The sequence below is a fragment of the Chiloscyllium plagiosum genome, unplaced genomic scaffold (assembly GCF_037043375.1).
Source record: "Chiloscyllium plagiosum isolate Xiang-an unplaced genomic scaffold, Cpla_swu_hap1 HiC_scaffold_25, whole genome shotgun sequence".
Classification (NCBI taxonomy): domain Eukaryota; kingdom Metazoa; phylum Chordata; class Chondrichthyes; order Orectolobiformes; family Hemiscylliidae; genus Chiloscyllium; species Chiloscyllium plagiosum.
In genome coordinates, this window is record NW_028270163.1 from 14,293,469 (window position 1) to 14,313,076 (window position 19,608).

At 41.1% G+C, this 19,608-nt stretch overlaps 1 protein-coding gene across 2 annotated transcripts in view; it reads right to left on the reverse strand.

Annotated features, from left to right (window-relative positions):
- gas7b (growth arrest-specific 7b) overlaps positions 1-19,608 on the reverse strand; it is a 456,796-nt gene that overhangs the window by 355,861 nt on the left and 81,327 nt on the right. Inside the window, exon 1 of one of the 2 annotated variants that reach the window (XM_088000468.1) lies at positions 14,662-14,886. The exons of the other annotated variant lie outside the window; for it this stretch is intronic. Coding sequence (XP_087856594.1) covers positions 14,662-14,718 — 57 coding nt within the window. The 5' untranslated portion in view covers positions 14,719-14,886. Of the gene's footprint in view, positions 1-14,661; positions 14,887-19,608 lie in introns of those variants that run through there. 2 annotated transcript variants of the gene reach the window in all.

Genomic DNA, 19,608 nt, shown 5'->3' on the forward strand with positions numbered 1-19,608 from the left:
GGTAAGTGTGCCATAACCTATTGGGGCGACACTGTGGCTCAGTGATTAGCGAAGCTGCCTCACAGCGCCAGTGACAGAGGTTCGATTCCAATCTTGGTGACTGTGTGGAGTTTACACGTTCTCCTGGTGTCTGCATGGGTTTGCTCCGGGTGCTCCGGTTTCCTCCCACAGTCCAAAGATGTTTGGGTTATGTGGATTGGCAATGCCAAATTGCCCTATAGTGTCCAGGGATGTACAGGCTGGGTGGATTCCCTCCACTTAAAAGCTCGATTTGGAGGGTTCTTCCGAGTTTCGGTGCAAACTCGATGTGCTGAATGGTCTCTTTCTGCATTGAACAGATTCTATGATTCTATAACATAGCTAAACAGATCAAGTACTGATCTGCCAGATAGTAGGAGTATGATGCCATCTCTGTCTATGGCTCCAGATTCTAACATGGAAAGGTACATGCTGCAGCAGCATCACAGACTCCCTAAGTGAACCACAACATGCTAATCCATTATTAAATAAAAATTTGTTCGTCATCTAGTTATCAAAAGAAAAATATCGTAAGAAATGGAGAAAACCACAAAGTATTAATAAACGCCAATAAGTGACCATAACCACATGACAGAACATAACTGTAGTGGCATTGCCTGCAAGACATGTGAAATCCCATTCCAAAACAAGCACAAACTAAGGATTCCGCTGTGCAAAGAGTGCATGAAGATCTGAATACCCAAATGGGCAGAGATCAGCCAAAATATACAAACAACTGCTTCGGGGACTAGAAAATGAATCGTGATTATTCTGGCCAAGTACATTTCTAGTTATGAACAATCAGCAAAAATCAAATTTGATTAAAAATCCCCAGACAGACACTGGCCAGGTCTAGAAAACCTAGATTCATATCATTTCCCCCCATTCCACCCCCACCCCATTCTCTGCGCAGACCACAAAGGACCCCAGCAAGATGTTCAAAACCAAGCAAATAAAAACAAAACACGACAGATGCTAGAGATCTGAAATAAAAACAAAAATGCTGGAGGAACTCAGCAGGTCTGGCAGCATCTGTAGAGAGAAAATCATAGGTAACCATTTTTGTCCATGACCAAGTACCCGTCGTCTCTTCTCTGAGAAACCATCAAACAAGGTAGAATTTTGAAATGAAGATCTGACAGGATTTCCAAAATGAATGTTTCTTGAGCCTAGGTGAAGTGTTCACAAAGCTGCCTAGAGAGTCAGCTGACATGTTTCAGAGATCCTTCTCACCGCTCCAACAGGAAATGAACATGGAATGTTAAATATCCCTATCAATAGAGCTTGAGATCGATCTTAATGTAATGTTTACTCCCAAACAGCTGGTCGCTGTTATGAGTGGGTGTTGGCTGATGTGTTAATCATCAAAATATCATGCAGCCTCTTTAATGAGCACTAGCTGGAATTTTAAATAGCAATCAGCTGCTTAATGATCCTCCAAGATGTTCTCATGACAAGCTTCAACTTTTCTGCAAAGCTGTTGCCTTGCGCCAAACTTCTGGAATACAACATTAAATTCTGGTCTCCCTGTTATAGGAAAGATGTTGTTAAACTTGAAAGGTTTCAGAAAAGATTTACAAGAATGTTGCCGGGATGGGAGGGTTTGAGCTTTGGGTGAGGCTGAATAGACTGGGGCTATTTTCCCTGGAGCAACAGAGGCTGAGCGGTGACCTTATAGAGGTTTATAAAATCATGAGGATTATGGGTCTAAGTGAATATCAAGATCTTTTCCCCAGGGTATGGGAGTCTAAAACTAGGTGGCATAGGTTTAAGATGAGAGGGAGAAGATTTAAAGGGACCGAAGGTGCAACTTTTTCACACAGAGGGTAGTGCGTGTATGTAATGATCTGCCAGAGGAAGTGGTGGCGGCTGGTGTAATTATAACATTAAAAAGGCGTCTGGATGGGTATATAAATAGGAAGGGTTTAGAGGGATATGGGCCAAGTGCTGGCAAATGAGACTAGACTAATTTAGGATATCTGGTTGGCATGGACAAGTTTGACTGAAGGGTCTGTTTCCATGTTGTACATCTTACGACTCTGAACTTAGATCCCATCTTGGGCATCTCTTTGCCTCCTAAAAAAATAAAATAAAAAACTCCCACACTCTATTCTGATACAACAGGAATGATAGCAGTGATACCTGTTTTTTTCCACCATCTAGACCTTCATGTGAACAGTGTCTATTTGGGTAAGTTACCTAATGAAATATATTGCACTACCAACCAAATCCACAGCATTAGGAATTCATTAATCCCCATGACAATTGTTCCAGTATTGTTTTAATCTCTTTTACTATATTAACATCTTGTGCAACATATCAGCAAACCAAGCTTTGTAGCTCAAGATGTCATCTTGACCACCACAGAGTGCCTGAAGTATCGAGGAAAACTAGCTCCCCGTGCATTTGAACAGCTATTAAACTATAATAAGCCTGTCCAAACGTCCTTTCAGATATTCATAATAAGTATCAAATTCATATGTGCCTATACAAGTCACACGGCTACATTCCTCAACTTTTCATCAGGCTTCCCATAGATTTTAATGAATACAGTGAACACATTAAAGGGAAAGCTGTTTTGCTGAAAACTCAAAGTGAAGCCAGAATACTACTTTTAAAAAAAACTTACATTGTTGTGTACATTATATGTCGGCACTGTATTGATACAAGCATGCATTCCACATAGTTAATAGTCCACAATCCAAGGAAAAACTCTCCACATTCTAGTTTTAAAAGCCAAAAGTCTGAACTGTGGGTAGTTCTTGATATGGGGCCACTGTTAAATTGTAATAAATTACATTATAACGAGAACAAACCCTAGGCTGACTGAATCTGCCAACTCTAATTTTCACTAAAAAAGATGTGCAACACTGAAAGCATTTCAATTCTGTTATTCTGAACAGAGAAAACAGAAAATGACTGAAAAGTAAGATTTCTGACTTCAATAGCTTTAAACTGTGGATTATGGTTTTAAGACAATGATACGTTCATATATCTCTTACAAACATTGCAGATGCCTGAAGTCATGGGACAGATGTCATGGTCATTTATATATAAGACAATCATCCTTCCGACTCTTCTACATGGCCCCAATACTTGGATTGTGTATAGATGTAAAGGTCCTTGAGAAGTACCATCAAAGCTGTTGGTGATGGAGTCTCTGCATAGGTTAGGAGAACTAACATTGAAGCAGCAAATAGCACCAGCATCAAGGCTATGATCATCCAAAATTAACTCCGGTGGATCAACCACATGCTTAGGATGCCTGAGTTCCGACTGCAAAAGCAATACTTCTTCACCAACTAAGGAGGGCACTCAAATGAGAGGAGGACAAATGATGTGTTTCAAAAACTCCCTAAAGGCTTCCCTCAAGAAATGCAACATAGATGTCAACACACGGGATACTCTTGTTCAAACAAAACCAACTTTGCGGAAGCTCCTGTAAGAAGGCACATATTTCTTCAAGAACAGCTGTCGGCAAGAGGAAGTATGGCCAAAAATTTGGAGAAAGGAATGCCAGCAATCTCAAGACCAAAGACCAATTCCACCTCAGGGAAACACCTACCAAATGTGTGGTGAGAAATGTGACTCTAGGATTGGGTTCATCAGCCACACAAGGAGCCACTGAACCCATGACCAGTGGCGCAGAATTTCTGAGGATTTGGATGCGAGCATAAGAGATACAGTTAGTAAGTTTGCAGATGACACCAAAATTGGAGGTGTAGTAGACAGCAAAGAGGGTTACCCCAGATTACAACAGAATCTTGACCAGATGGGCCAATAGGCTGAGAAGTGGCAGATGGAGTTTAATTCAGATAAATGCGAGGTGCTGCATTTTGGGAAAGCAAATCTTAGCAGGACTTATACACTTAATGGTAAGGTCCTAGGGAGTGTTGCTGAACAAAGAGACCTTGGAGTGCAGGTTCATAGCTCCTTGAAAGTGGAGTCGTAGGTAGATAGGATAGTGAAGGTGGTGTTTGGTATGCTTTCTTTTATTGGTTAGAGTACAGGAGTTGGGAGGTCATTTTGCAGTTGTACAGGACATTGTTGGAATATTGCATGTAATTCTGGTCTCCTTCCTATCAGAAAGATGTTGTGAAATTTGAAAGGTTGCAGAAAAGATTTACAAGGATGTTGCCAGGAGGATTTGAGCTATAGGGAGAGGCTAAACAGGCTGGGGCTGTTTTCCCTGGAGCATTGGAGGCTGAGGGGGTGACCTTATAGAGGTTTATAAAATTATGAGGGGCATAGATAGGATAAATAGGCAAAGTCTATTCCCTGGAGTCAGGGAGTCCAGAACTAGAGGGCATAGGTTTAGGGTGAGAGGGGAAAGATATAAGAGAGACCTAAGGGGCAACTTTTTCACACAGAGGGTGGTACAATTATGGAATGTGCTGACAGAGGAAGTGGAGCTGGTACAATTGCAACATTTAAGAGGCATTTGGATGGGTATATTAACAGGAAGGGTTTGGAGGGATATGGGCCGGGTGCTGGCAGGTGGGACTAGATTGGGTTGGGGTATCTGGTGGGCACGGACGGGTTGGACCGAAGGGTCTGTTTCCGTGCTGTACATCTCTATGACTCTATGACTCTCTGACAATCATACTCATTAGTGAGTGATTGCCATCACCACCGACAAATGCTTTCAGTGTGAAGAAATGAGCTAGGATCACGCCTGTTCCTTGTTACTATGAAGTAACTTCTGCTGGAGTTTGAGTACATACAGTTGAGTGGATGCCTGTGGAGAAAAAAAATTCATCTGAGCTGCTATGTCTCAATAGCTTAGGAACACACAGCCAAGACTGCCACATGCTGAAGGAGAAGAACTGGGAAGTTCAAGGATAGTCACCCTCAGCATGCATCTGTGCCTGTAGGTGAGCAGGATAAATTAAAGCCTGAACTAGGCAAATGTACTGGTAGACCATAAGATTTATGAAGAAGGCAATGTTAGTAACTCAACACCCACTCCTCGCCTGCAGCATTACCCAATTAGCGGCCGTCACATAGCAGTCCATCAAAACAGCTTGAGCAAATATACTTTGCACACTGCATAACCAGTATCAAAAAACCACAGAAGGAGGAACAAAAGCAGCAAATAGGGATTTCATCATCTTTTCAGAGTCTGAAAGGTCTCTTGTGGATATTATGAAAGTGACACAGAGTGAGTGCATTCAAAATCCAAGAGATCTCACCAAAATAGCTTGTCTGCATAAAGTCCTGCCTACCTTTGGAAGTGTTTTGCATTACAAGTAGTAATCAGAGCTGTAGATATTTTCAGATCCAGAAAATAATTGTGCCAAAGTTAAGTCACTGATAAGGATGGATAAGAGGTTAAAAATCACAGCCGTCATATCCACCCCAGTCTGTGCCAACTGATATTTCAATTTTTGTAGATTTCTTTGAGGACTGACAGGAGTGTTTTTTTTCTCTTCTGGGCGACACAGAGAACATAAAGCCTCCAGCTTCTCCCTAGAGATTCTCTCTACTCCGAGACCTGGACAGCTTAACCCTCCTGGACATCATCTACTGAGATCTCGAGATTACTGCCCGCTACACTTGTCCCCACCTGCTGCTGACACAGCTGTCCAATCCAGGTGGGTATACAGCCTAAAATTGAAAGAAGGCCTGGGAGTTAAAATGGCAAAGACCTCATGGGGATTGGCCACCGCAAGCCTGTCTCTTGTCCCCCTGGATCCCATGTTCTTCTCCCATGAGTTCAACTCGCACCTTCTACTCTCATGCCCTTGTTTGAACTGACACCAAATCCTATTTGTCCAGCCCTGTGCTCACTTGCCCATTAGTTCCTAGGTAAACAACATCGTCCTTTTAAACTTCACAACATGGTTTTCAAATTCCACAATGCCCTGATCCCACTGCAATCTCTTCGAGGCCTACAACACTCTGAGCTATGTGCCCTCCTCTAAATGCTGACCTCTTGAGTGTCCAGATTGGGAGCTATTTAGCTCAAGACTAAAGCTTTGGAATATTATAAATGAGAGCTGTTCCTGTATTAGCAATGACATTTTGAGTCCAAAGCTGCTAGGAATTTATGCAGTATTATCAATTCAGTTTCTGAGTGAATCGCCCTCCAATTAGGGCTCTCCTTTAGCAGCTTGGATCAGCAGAGAATTTGGGATTTACATTGTTCCTTTAAAAAAAGCTAGAAACTTAATCCATACTGACATGTAGTAAAGCCAGACTGTGCTGTGTAAAGTCAGTGTATTATGTAACACTATGGCAACAGTGTGTGGTACAATTCTTTCACAAGACATTCTTCTTCTTTCTCCTCTTCCTCTCTGGTTTGCTGCCTGAAGGCAGTTCCAACCCACACACCACAATCTCTGTCATGTGTAGGGCAAGAAGGCAAGTCCTGAATCCACTGCAGCCTCCTATGCAATTGGCACAATCTAATCCCCACTTTCCTAAATCAAAGCTGCATATAGGAGTTAGCACTATCAGATACTGTTTCTCATCAACTAAACCACTGTAGAATAATCATATCTTCAATAAAATTAACAAAATTAGAGATCACTGAAGCAGAAGCATAATATGATACATCTTAAATCTCCCTTACGCACACGTCATTTCACACAGTTTCCTCACAAAGAACAGCTTCACAGGTACCAAAACACACACACACAATCACATACATATCTCTTATGCAATGTAAGTCATTGCAGACGCCTCCCTCATACATCCTATCACATTCATGCCAGAACATAATCATTCCTCACAATCTTTCACATTCACACACACACACATTTACTCTCAGACATCACTTCACACTCACTCCATCACATACACCTCCCTCATAGATCCTTTCACACTCACTATCACATATATTCTCTCACCATTCCAAATGGAACACGCTGCATAATACATAAATGTATGAGGACACAAGTTATTAACATGTGGCATGAATTCTTTACTTATTAACCATCTGTAAGCAGATGTGTTATGAGTTCCAAGGTTCCACGGTAATACTTCGTCTTCTTAAAATATTCTGAATGGCAATTTTTTTTTTAAAAAACCCTGTTTTCTTTTGGAGAAGTCCAAAATTGTTCAGTTGATTGTGAAAACAGGTAGTCTTGTCTACAATCATTTCTCTGGGTTTCTGCCAAAAGAGCCGGTGAACAAGGTACAAACAGTGAGTAAATCCACTTGAGCTGCCTTTGGAAAGGCCACAAGGAATGACTGGCATGCTCATTCCTATTTCAAAAGCATAAGTGGAATGAGAGTTCCTCAGTTTGCATTCATGTCATTTTACTACGACAGAAATTGCAGCCTGGGGCAAAAGGCAGTTGAAGGTTCTGTCAGTCAGGTTTGTTCTTGCTGATAGGGATCTCTGGAGGAGTCCACAAAGAAAACAGTTGGAGATTTTCTGTTTTATTTTACTCTGATTTCTTCTTCTGAGGCAGTCCCTCAGGACCCAGGATGACTTGTTTGCTCTCTGGTTCGACGAGTTCTGAATTTGCTGTTAAATCTGATGCATGATCTGCAGGCACTTACACATGTAAGGGAGGTGGTACATAAAGGACTAGGTAAATGAGTTTTTGACAGCATCTATGCTCCTTTTGATAACTCGATCTTGCCTCCACATCTCCAATGAAGCAAGAGAGTCATATAGCACAGAAACAAACAATCAGTCCATGCTGATCTTAGTCCCAAACTAGTCTCAGGTGCCTGAGCTCAGCCCATATCCCTCTAAATCTTTCTTATTCATGTACTCACCCAAATGCCTTTTAAGTGTTGTAACTGTACCTGTGTTCACCATTTCCTCTGGAGCATCATTCCACACATGAACTACTCTCTGTCTTTTTAAAATCTTTATCCTTTATGCCCCCAGTCTTGAAATCACCCACACTAGGGAAACAAAACCTACCATTCACCTTGTCTATATCATCATGATGTTATAAACCTCTATAAGGTCACTCCTCAACCTCCTACTCTCCAGTAAAAAAAAAGGTCCCTGCCTCTCCCTCTCCTCAAACCTTCCATTCCTGGAAACATCCTGTTAAATTTTTTCTGAACCCTCTCCAGCTTAATAACATTCTCTCTATAACAGGGAAATCAGAACGAGACACAGTAGTACAGAAGAGAACTCACCAATGTTCTGTACAACCTCAACATGACTTCCCAAATGTAGTCGCTTGATACTTGTGGTGCATTCCCAGTAGGGCTTTCTCCATTTTCGTTTGTCAACAGCCAGGGACGTTATGAGCAGGGAAGTATGTTTATCCTCTTCAGGGATGCTTTGAGAACCCCTAAAGTGTTTCCACTGTTGTGCTGGGAGGTGCCTGCTGTGACCAGGTTCTGAGCATAACAATTGCTTCATGTCTAGTGTCAGGCGTACAAATTGCATGTCTCATCCAGCAGAATTGATTTCGAGTGAATAGCACCTTCATGCTTGACAAGTGGCTTGGGAGAAAATGATGACATTGTGTATATACTTTAATCAAGCAACTCAGGGATGTACAAAACAGGTGGGAACAGAACTTGTGCTTCCTGGTCTGGAGACAGGGACACAAGCTGGAGCTGTTGTAAGTTGCTTTGAGCCAGAGGTGTTCCAAGTCTCAAAGTTATAGGAGAACAGCCCAATATAAATTTAGTTTTTGCCTACAAAGCAAGAATCATTTACACTTCATAAGTAGCTTCCTCTTGCGTATAGTATGTAGAGGGGGGCTGTGTGTATGAGAATGTGGTGTTGGAAAAGCACAGCAGGTCAGGCAGCATCCAAGGAGCAGGAGAGTCGACGATTCGGGCGTAAGCCCTTCATCAGGAATGAGGCTTGTGGGCCCGGGGGGCTGAGAGATAAATGGGAGGGGGTGGGGCTGGGGGAAGGAAACGGAAAATGCAATAGTTAGATGAAGATGGGGGAGAAGGTGATAGGTTGGAGAGGAGAGTGGAGCGGATAGATGGGAAAGGTGATGGACAGGTCAATAGGGCAGTGTTGGTACTGGGATAATGTGTGTGTGTTGGGGGGTGGGGGGGGGGGGGGGGGGGGGGGGGAGGTGAGAGTGAGGAAACTGGTGAAATTCACACTAATCCTCCGGACTTGCAGGGTCCCAAGACGGAAGATAAGGCATTTTTCCTTCAGGCGTCAGGTGGTTAGGGTTTGGTGATGGAGGAGGGCCAGGACATGCATGTCATTGGTGGAGTGAGAGGGAGAGTTGAAGTGTTCAGCCACAGGGCAGTGGGGTTGGTTATCTCTCACCACCCTGGCCCACAAGCTTCATTCCTGACAAAGGGCTTATGCCCAAAACCTCGATGGTCCTGCTTCTCGGATACTGCCTGACCTGCTGTGCTTTTCCTGCACCTCACTCTTGACTCTGATCTCCAGCATCTGCAGTCCTCAGTTTCTCGTAGTTGATTGTAACCTTACTGCAAAGGATGCCTATCCTGAAGAAGTTCTCCTCCTCTCTCTACAAGAATCTCAGTGAGTCTCTCTCTCACTGAACCTCCCAGGTCATCTCCCCTGCCCTGAAGTTCTTCAGCCACGTCCTGAAGCAGACTCGCTACCACAGCTACACCTCCTCCTTCAGTGCCTGCCTGCAGAACTGACTGATCCCTCATGGACTCCACTGCCCCTCCCACTCCACCAAGGACATGTGGATTAATGTGGATGTCACCAGTTTCCTCATTTCCCCTCCCCCTACCTCATCCCAGTCCCAAGCCTCCAACTTGGCACCACCCTCTTGACCTGTCCATCATCTTCATAGACCTATTGCATTCTCAGCTACCTTTCCCCCAGTCCCACCACCGCCCCAACCCCCCTCCTATTTATGGCCCCCTGGCCCACAAGCCTCATTCCTGATGAAGGGCTTATGCCCAAAACATCGACTCTCCTGCTTTTCGGATGCTGCCTGTCCTGCTGTGCTTTTCCAGCACCTCACTCTCAACTCTGATCTCCAGCATCTGCAGTCCTCATTTTCTCCTCTGTGGTGCATGTTTGGAATGAGCTACCAGAAGAGGTGGTGGAGGCTAGTACCATTACAACACTTCAAAGGCATCTGGATGGGTATATGAATAGGAAGGGTTTCGAGGGATATTGGCCAAATTCTGGCAAATGAGACTAGATTAATTTAGGATAGCTGGTCGATAGGGACCAGTTGGACCGAAAGGTCTGTTTCCATGCTGTACAGCCTTGTGATTCTATAGCTGGCCATTAGTTCCCTATCATTAAATAAGTAATTTAAATTATTGGGTATATTTTGATATCTTAAAAGAGGAGTACTGTTTTGAAGATGGGGAGGGGTAATTAGTAATTCATGGAAGTTGAATAAAAAGATGCAGTAGGTGGGGGGGGGGCTAGTCACTGATGCTTGAATATAGGGAGATGGTTAGCTGAGAAGTGAAAAATGCAATTCAGATATACTTCAGGAGGAAGTTGTCAAGATGAAGAGGGAATGAAGCTGAAGACTCAGAGACAGGGCTAAACAAAGGTCATGACTTTGATCAATGTGCCGTGGATGGGGAGTCATTGGAGATCAATGAGGACCTCAAGAACAAATGATAGTTAGAAACTTCAACAACTGACAAAGGAAATACCAGGGTCTTAGTTGAAAACCAGACATTTATGTTGACCCTGTCATCATATCCTATTTTGGATATGCAACTTTTCTATTCTGTTATCTCTCTCAATCATTTCCATTAGCTGCTGGATTCCCATCGATAATAAAATATGCGCTATCTCACAAAAGCAATAAGATAGTGCTTTCCTTTCTTTCATTTTGTTACAAGCAGTGAATGTCAATTCAGAGGCATCCACATTTTCATGGAACTGAAAACATTAGAGCATTTGTATTACAGGTCATGCTAAAAGGATCACAAGCCTATATGTTGGCTGCAGTCCTGTAGTTTAAATGTGCATTTGGTGATGGAGCATCTTGTCCCCTCAAGATGAACAGTAAGAGACTTGAATGGCTTATTTCCAATGTTGGGTCACATGGTGTGTATTGAAAGGAAATCCAAAAGTCAAGAAATGATTTCAAAGTCACAGTGATTATTAATCAATGAACAATTAATTCAACTAAAGTCATTGCAGTTTAAAAAGTTAGTGTGCTTGGGTACATCACATCACACATGCCCTACTGAATCTAAAGTTGCCTCAAACATGTGTCCCTATCTCTAAGCCAGGCAAACTGGGTTCAAGTCCCACCTGCTCCAGGTGTGTGCTGTGATCAGGTTGACTAAAAAGAAAGGAAAAGTGCACCTGTACATTCCTAAAGAAAAAGAAAAAGTTCCAACAACCATCAAGTACAACTGTTCAATGCAGAAGATTGCAGCTAATACAAAAATCCTCTTTGTTCTTCACTCTACTGTTTCTGAAGGAACATTTTCCTCTTCTGGCCTTAATTTCTTCTCTTTAAACAAGCAAATCATTTCCTGGTCTATCTACTGTTTCATGCGCATTCATGTACCAGCCTGGAGTACCTCAGGTTGTGAGTGCACAACTCTAAGACTATTTGCACCTCATCTCAAGGTCTGGCTTTTCAACTCCTTTTGTAATGTCACCTTCTTTCATTTACATCTCAACATAGGAGGTTCTCAAATACAGGCACCTAGTGTAGTGCTTCAGATCTCTGGTGAATTTTCTCTTGGGGATCAGTTACATCATTATGTTTTACATTAATCTAATTATGCAATATTTTTATATGTCTTTTGAAGTTTCTCAGGCTCACCATTATCTCCTGAATGAGACAATAGTCAAGAGACTTTGCAATGTAGGTTTTCAAAATACTACAAATGAGTTTTGTGACATTGATCTTTTGTTAGATACAACCTCTGAGGAAGTGCAGGACTTCATCCAGCCCTGTGTTCCACTGCTCTAACCACCATGTCTCAACAACCACTGCATCAAAATGGCAGAATAGTAGTAAACCTTGATAGTATTAAATGATTCAAAAGTAACCAGCTAATCTCAAATTCTGATGCATCTTGAACAAAAATAGGCACCTGAGTCATGATGGCTTTTACAATGGAAAGCTAATGCAATTTCAGACCTCAAAATCCTGCCAGTGTTGGGAGTAGATTATTGCAAATATAACTCATGTTGTGGACATTACAACCCTTTTTTAATGAGTTCTTAGGGATTATCCATGAGGGGTTGAAGCTATGTAGCCTTTCCCCACTCAGTCAAGATGTTACAGGCAACATCACAGAATGAGAGCATTTGGTGAATAGTATGTATTGCCCCTCTGAGTGAACAAAAGGTGTAAAACTAAATAAATATCAATTGAAAAGGTCGTGGAAACTGTCCTGCATGCTTTCTAGTTTGGATTGAAGGTCAACTGTCGCCCTTTCTTATTCTGATGTGTACATGTGTTAGTACATTTGGAGAATTTTATGTCAAAACTTAATCAAATGACATGTCAAATGATAATTATTATAATTTTTACAGCTATATCATGACCCATTTTTTAATAAGCATTTTAAAGACTAACTGAACATTTTTACTCACTATTACAATCATTGGCAAGGGTAATTTTCGTCAATTAGTCTACACTCAAGAGATTTTTAATGTCTTTGTCTTTGTGGAAAATGGATTTGGGAATTAATTCCCTCTATTCAATCTATGGTAGATCTTGACCTTGTTTGATTGTGTAAAGACTATGATAACAAGTTGGCAATCTTTCCTGATTGCCATTTTAATTGAAGTCACCCATTTTGCACCACAAGGAAATGTCAATGTATGTTTTTTTGACAAACTGGTCAATGCAATGATGTAGACTTCCTCATTATTTTTCTCAGTATTCTTTGGTGGAACTGAAAGTTGAGCTTTGGATCAGTTGAACTTTGAACAGCTGCAGACTTTATAAAAGGGAGGAGAACAGATGTAGATGTTTGATGTTGGTGATTGGTCTAGAACATGATGGAACTTAATTACCAACATGAGGAACATTGCAGATGATTTGGCACCGGGTTTTGTTGCCACACCCAGCACTGGTAGCCAGCTGGATGTTGAGTTGGTAAATCGAAGGAAGGCCAATGCTAACCAGTCAATCACAGAGAATATTGGTTAAAAGGAAGAAAAGGAGGAGTAAATCTGTTGTGACTGGTTTTGGCAGATGCGGAGTGATTTTGGGATATTTCAGGACTGGCTATTGTTTTTTACTCTCTCTCATCCTCTGTCCAGTTAAAGAACTGTTAAATATTCTGATAAAAGAACTCCAATTTGTAAAAAATATGTAAATAATTCTGAACTGAACTGTTCACATTCACCAATGACTTCTAAATTAGATATACACACATGCCTGTAAACACCTCAATATCCAAGGACTGTAGAGGCTGCAACTGATTGTTTTCAAAGTCAGTGCCACAAATCTGCACATGGCAATCAGAGTTGGCATTGTTCCTCAAAACATAGTGGTTAATTGCAGCATTCTTACTTCTACCCTAACCAGTCAAATTAACATACATTTGGAAATGGAACCTGAAAAACAGAATTACATCATTTACCAATAACCTATTAAGAGAATGACCTAAATACATCAATATTAAATACACAACTATATCATTAAATAAAAACTTGCCCAAAACTGCTTTGAGAAATGTAGCTACTTTATATTAGCCAGGAACCTCTTGATTAGATTCCCTACAGTGTGGAAATAGGCCCTTTGGCCCGACAAGTCCACACTGACCCTCCGAAGAGTAACCCACCCAGACCCATTTCCCTCTGACAAGTGCACCTAACACTATGGGCAATTTAGCATGGCCAATTTGCCTAGCCTGCACATCTTTGGACTATGGGAGGAAACCAGAGCAACCCACACAGACACGGGGAGAATGTGCAAACTCCACACAGACAGTCACCCAAGGCTGGAATTGAACCTGGGACCCTGGCGCTGTCAGGCAGCAGTGCTAACCACTGAGCCACAGGGCCGCCCAGTCTCTTCTCTTCAGTCAAAGAGTTCAACAACCAAAAAATGGGCAACACTATTAATATTTAGTACTGTACCTTGCAGCATTTCAATATTGTTTCATAATTAAGGGCAAACATTAGTACTGGAGCACTTATTACAATCATTGCGTGCTTTCAAAGTTAATTGAAAACCTTCAGAATGGTTAAGGGAAGAAAAGATTTCACATACCAAGATTAGATTACATTACAGTGTAGAAACAGGCCCTTCGGCCCAACAAGTCCACGTCGACCCGCCGAAGCGAAACCCACCCATACCCCTACATTTACCCCTTACCTAACACTACGGGCAATTTAGCATGGCCAATTCACCTGACCCTGCACATCTTTTGGACTGTGGGAGGAAACCGGAGCACCCGGAGGAATCCCACGCAGACACGGGGAGAACGTGCAAACTCCACACAGTCAGTCGCCTGAGGCGGGAATTGAACCCGGGTCTCAGGCGCTGTGAGGCAGCAGTGCTAACCACTGTGCCACCGTGCCGCCCACCACGATGTACATGCGTGTAAAACTACCTAGCTCATCCAAAACACAGGGTCCCACAAAAATCCTTAACATCTTCTGTGAATGTTTTAACTACCCTTGGAGCATGATTCACGAAAGTGAGTAACTGTGCCAAGAAAAACATGACCATTAAAAAACCTTACCATCTCACGGGAATAGAGATTTCTAAGCCATTGAAGCTTAAGTATTAATTAAAATATATATAAAAATGTATACAAAACCTCATAACGGTTGATGGAGCACAAACAGGACACTTCAGCTGCAATGTAAACATACATTCGATGACAGAATTAGAAAGAATCTCAATCTCTGAACTGTAGGAGGGAGTGTTGCACATTCCTATATCCGAACTAGGGAGTTAATCAGAATTGAAAGACTTAACAAGCAAGGTTGAAGCAAATAGGCTGTAAACAAGTGGGATTTGGTAACCTTTTGCTGAGCTTTTCAAGTTCAAAATGCCCTGAGAACTACTTGTTCCATTAATTTAAAAAAGTAATTCAGAAAGCAACAAATTAACATGACTGGTTTCTCCCAACTCCCCCAGATGTGCAATTTCCGTTATTTTCACAAACAGCTTCCAGAACCAGGTCGCGAATTGCACAATGCTAGACACTGTTTAACTTCCAGCAGACAGGAATTACATCACATTTCTCAGCAACAAGGGTCATTCTGTAAAGCTGCCTTTAAAAATCATGTTAATCACTTTGACCTGCAATCAGTTTCTGGGTCCCAATGGGTGACTTTCTCATTAATGCTTTTACTGTCGCGTGATTTTAAGGTGTACTTTCTCTTGTAGTTAAACAACAGGGCATAGACAGACAAGAAATTTCATTTAGCTATATTATTCTGTGTTCTGAAATATCCATCAGTTATTAATTGGCAAAGAAAAACAATATTGCTCCTATTGGATTTCATCCATTTCAGTATTAAGCTGTTTCTAAATCAGCAGGGAATTTTAGTGACCTTAATTAAAGTAGTTCATATTTTAAAAAGAATTCAAAACAGCTATTAGTATGGGGTCAAGTTGAACCATTACTGATCTATAGGGATAAATTTTAAGTTCACATTGGAACAGGAATTCACACTTTTGAACCTGTTTCACAATTCAGTTAGATCATGAGTTGGTGTACACCTGAAATACATTCAGACAGCCTAAAGCTATATCCCTAGAATCCTTACTTAACACAAATCTATCAATGTCAGTTCTGAAAGTTTCAATGAACATGCCCTCACCAGATCTTTAGCGAGAATTCCAGACTCGTTCTCAACTTTTTGTGAAGAATGCTTCCAGCCAGGGACTAACATTAATTTTATAATCCTTGTTTTGGACTCTGCCATCAACTAATTTCTCTAGCTCAGTTAGCAAACAGTAAGAGTTCAATCCCTGACTGGCTGAGGTGGTTCTGATAGCCTGGTGTTTGTTTTGCCTCATCATGATGCAGCTAAGTTATCCAGAAATCTTGAATGCTCCCAGTATTTTTGTTTGTACGGCATGTGGGCACCACTGACTGGGTCAGCATTTGTTGGCATCCCTAAATGCCCTTGAACAGGCTCTTCAGAGGGCAAACTAGAACCTGGAATCACATGTAACCCTGACCAGGTAACAATAGATTTCCTTCCCTATTATTAGTGAACCAGATAGGTTTTTTATGATAATCATAGAATCCATACAGTGTGGAGAGAGGCTATTCAGTCCATCGAGTCTGCACTGACCCTTCAAAGAACATCCAATCCAAACACAGCATTCCCCCTCCCCACCCAACCCTACCCCCTGACTATGAATCCAGAGCCATGAGGCACAATCTAAAGAAAAAGGTTTGAATTTTTGAAAGCGAGGTGAGAACCAATTTCTTCATTCAGTGAATGTCAACACTTTGAAACTCTCTATTCTCAGGAGGATTATGGATGTTATTCAGTACATTCAAGATTAAAATAGGTAGATTTTTGGATTCGATGGGGTTTCTACATTGCTGCTATTTCTTATGCTTTTGCAATTCAATAGAATTGCTTAACTGCATCAGTAGTTAAGTTCTATACAAGCATAATTACTCCTCAGTTGCTTTAAGGGACACTTGGTTCGAGCACACAGGCAATATCATGTTGAATAGTAGACCTAATACATCATTTAATTTCCATGAATTCTCAAGATGATACCTCTTCCCTTAAATTCCAGCGCATTATATTAAAATATATTTGGCAGAGGGGTCAAGCAAGGAATAGGTATCAAGACCATCTAATATGGGTGTATAATTAGGAATTGACAGATAGAGTCATAGAGATGGACAGCACAGAAACAGGCCCTTCGGTCCAACTCGTCCATGCCCACCAGATATCTCAACCCAATCTAGTCCCACCTGTCAGCACCCAGCTCATATCCCTCCAAACCCTTCCTTCATATGCCCATCCAGATGCCTTTTAAATGTTAGAATTATACTAGCCTCCACCACTTCCTCTGGCAGCTCATTCCATACATTGTACCACTCTGTGTATGATGTTTCAGATGACTCAAGGCATCATCTCCATTTGGAGAATGGTCTGGAAATAATAATTCTCTAATGTTCTTTAGATGTTACGTTGTCTATTGGTGTATACAGCAAGTGCCAATCTATCATGTTTCCATCAAAACAACGATGGCTTTTATTTTATGTTTCCTCAGAATCGCTGCTTAATTCTGTCAACAAATTTAAATTAGTACCTGGTAGGCCGAATATTTTCAACGGGACATATTTTTAAGGTGAGTGGAAAAAGATTTTGAAAAGTCATGAGGTGCAAATTTTTTTTTTTAAACAGAGAATGGTTCATATGTGGAATAAACTTCCAGAGGAAGTGGTGGATTGGGTACAATTACAACATTTAAAAGACATTTGGATAAGTACATGAACAAGAAATGTTTGGAGGGATATGGCCCAAGCGCAGGCAGGTGTGACTAGTTTAGTTTGGGATATGGTCAGCATGGACTGGTTGGACCCTAGGGTCTGTTTCAGTGCTGTACGACTCTTAAGTACTTTGAAATTGTACAAAGGAAGGAGAAAGTGAACTACACTCAAATTTAGATTTCATAAAGAAACAGGTGGCTGTTCTGAGGCAAACTCTCCAGCAATGGTCCTCAACTATGCGTGTAAAGCAGGCATTTGACACATTAATTATCCTGCTCAGATGTCTGAAGGAAATGAGACTTGAACCCACTTCTCTTGATTCAAAGGGAGTCAAGATCAACAATGCACCATAACACCCCTGCTTCCATTATTATATTTTGAAGTCCTAAAGTCTTTATGGGTCACCCCCAGCAACCTCTTAAAGTGCTCAACCCAAGTTCGGGTTCAATATTTTTCTTATTTTGACATGGGTTTCAAATTGAAGAATGATGAGTATGATAGAATTATTCTGCAGTAAACATCTAAACATTGAGCATTTGCCAAGTTTCACTTACCACCCATGCTTCTTTGATCACAATATACATGTAGAAACTGAGCCAGAAGGTAAATTCAGTGACAGATGAACATTTGGTAAAGAAGAACTTTTATTTCTTTCTTAAATTAAAATTCAGTCCTAGAAACCAAAGCCTCAGGAAAACTAATTCCTAAGTTAATAGAAAAACAGGTCTGTACTGTAGTCAATTTACAGATATCCATTTTCTGTGCGTTTACCCAATGTGAAATGATATTTAAGCTGTTGATTTCAACTACATTATCCAGCACTTGGGAGTGCCGTCTGGCAATATTAGAAATACTCAATACTGGTGAAAAATAGGGTGGTTCGAGCCTGTCATTTTAGAATTAGTGTTGACATGACTTCAGTTTGAGTTTTTTTTTCTATGTCAGCTCCAAGTCATCTCACTTAAGGTTCAACAAACATCAGATATACATGATCATCAGAAGCCCATCCTCAGAAATGCCCTCCACAGCAGCAGTGCTAGAGATTATTTTCCTTTGCAGGTTTTAGTCATTCCTGAATAAAATTACCAATTATTCAGTTTAATTAAATTGACTTTAAAGATGTGAAAGCTTTATTCCATCCAAGAATGAGGTTGAATAGTCTGAGTGGTGAGTTCATGATAGATGGAATATATCAAGATGGTAAATCCAAATTCTGTAGTAGAAATAGTAGGGGGATATTGGCTGCTTTTATGTCAGAGATCATCAGCACAACATAATTTGGATCTTTAGTATTTTTGTTATTTTCATAAAAGGCTTGCGTTAAATAAATGATTAGGAAAATCCCATCAATACTAAGATTTATTATACATATATTGATAGAACTGCATAATCGATGTACATTGACATTTTGAGTCAATAAGTTGCCTATATTTCTGATTCAGACTAACTACCAGCTAAAAATAAATCAGATTGAAGAATCTACCTGCTAGCTTTCAATTTAATTTTAGTTTCAGTGTAATATTATGTTTAATCATAACCATAAAGGTGAACTAAGTATGAAGAGAAGATTGAAGATTTTAGTGGCACACTTTCCTGATAATACGTAACCAAAATATTGATAGCTAGGTGGTTTCACTCTTGATTCTGAGTGAGAAGATATCGGATTCAGGACCTATTTCAGAGATTTCAGCACGAATTCTAAGCTGACATGCAGACAGCAGTACTGTATGAGTGACAGAAGTTTCAACTGTCCTCTCACATGGCCATGGATGATCCCATACAGTATGCAAAGGACAGAAAAATAGGTTTTGAGGTCCTGATCTTCTTTACACATGAGCATCCAGACTAGGAGTAGGTACAGGCCACTTGGCACCTCAAAACTGCTTCACCATTCAATAACATCATGGCTGATCCAAGTATTTCATATTACTGCCTCCCCCTTGCTTGTCAAAAATCTATCTACATCAAAAAGTGTGGTGCTGGAAAAGCGCAAGCAGGTCAGGCAGCACCCAAGGAGCAGGAGATTCAATGTTTTGGGCATAAGCCCTTCATTTGCCTCTGCCTTAAAAATATTGAAAGACACTGTTTGGGTCACCTTTTCAGAAACAGAGTTCCAAAGTCTCATAACTTGCTGAGAGAGAACATTTCTCCTCATCTTTGTCTTGAGTGGGTGGCACCTTGTTTTTAAACAATGAACCTAGTTCTAAAATCTTCCACAAAATCTTGTTCTTCAACCATCATCACTAAAGTAGATTAAAACTGGACCATGTTCCTGCCAATGGGAGTTTGGTA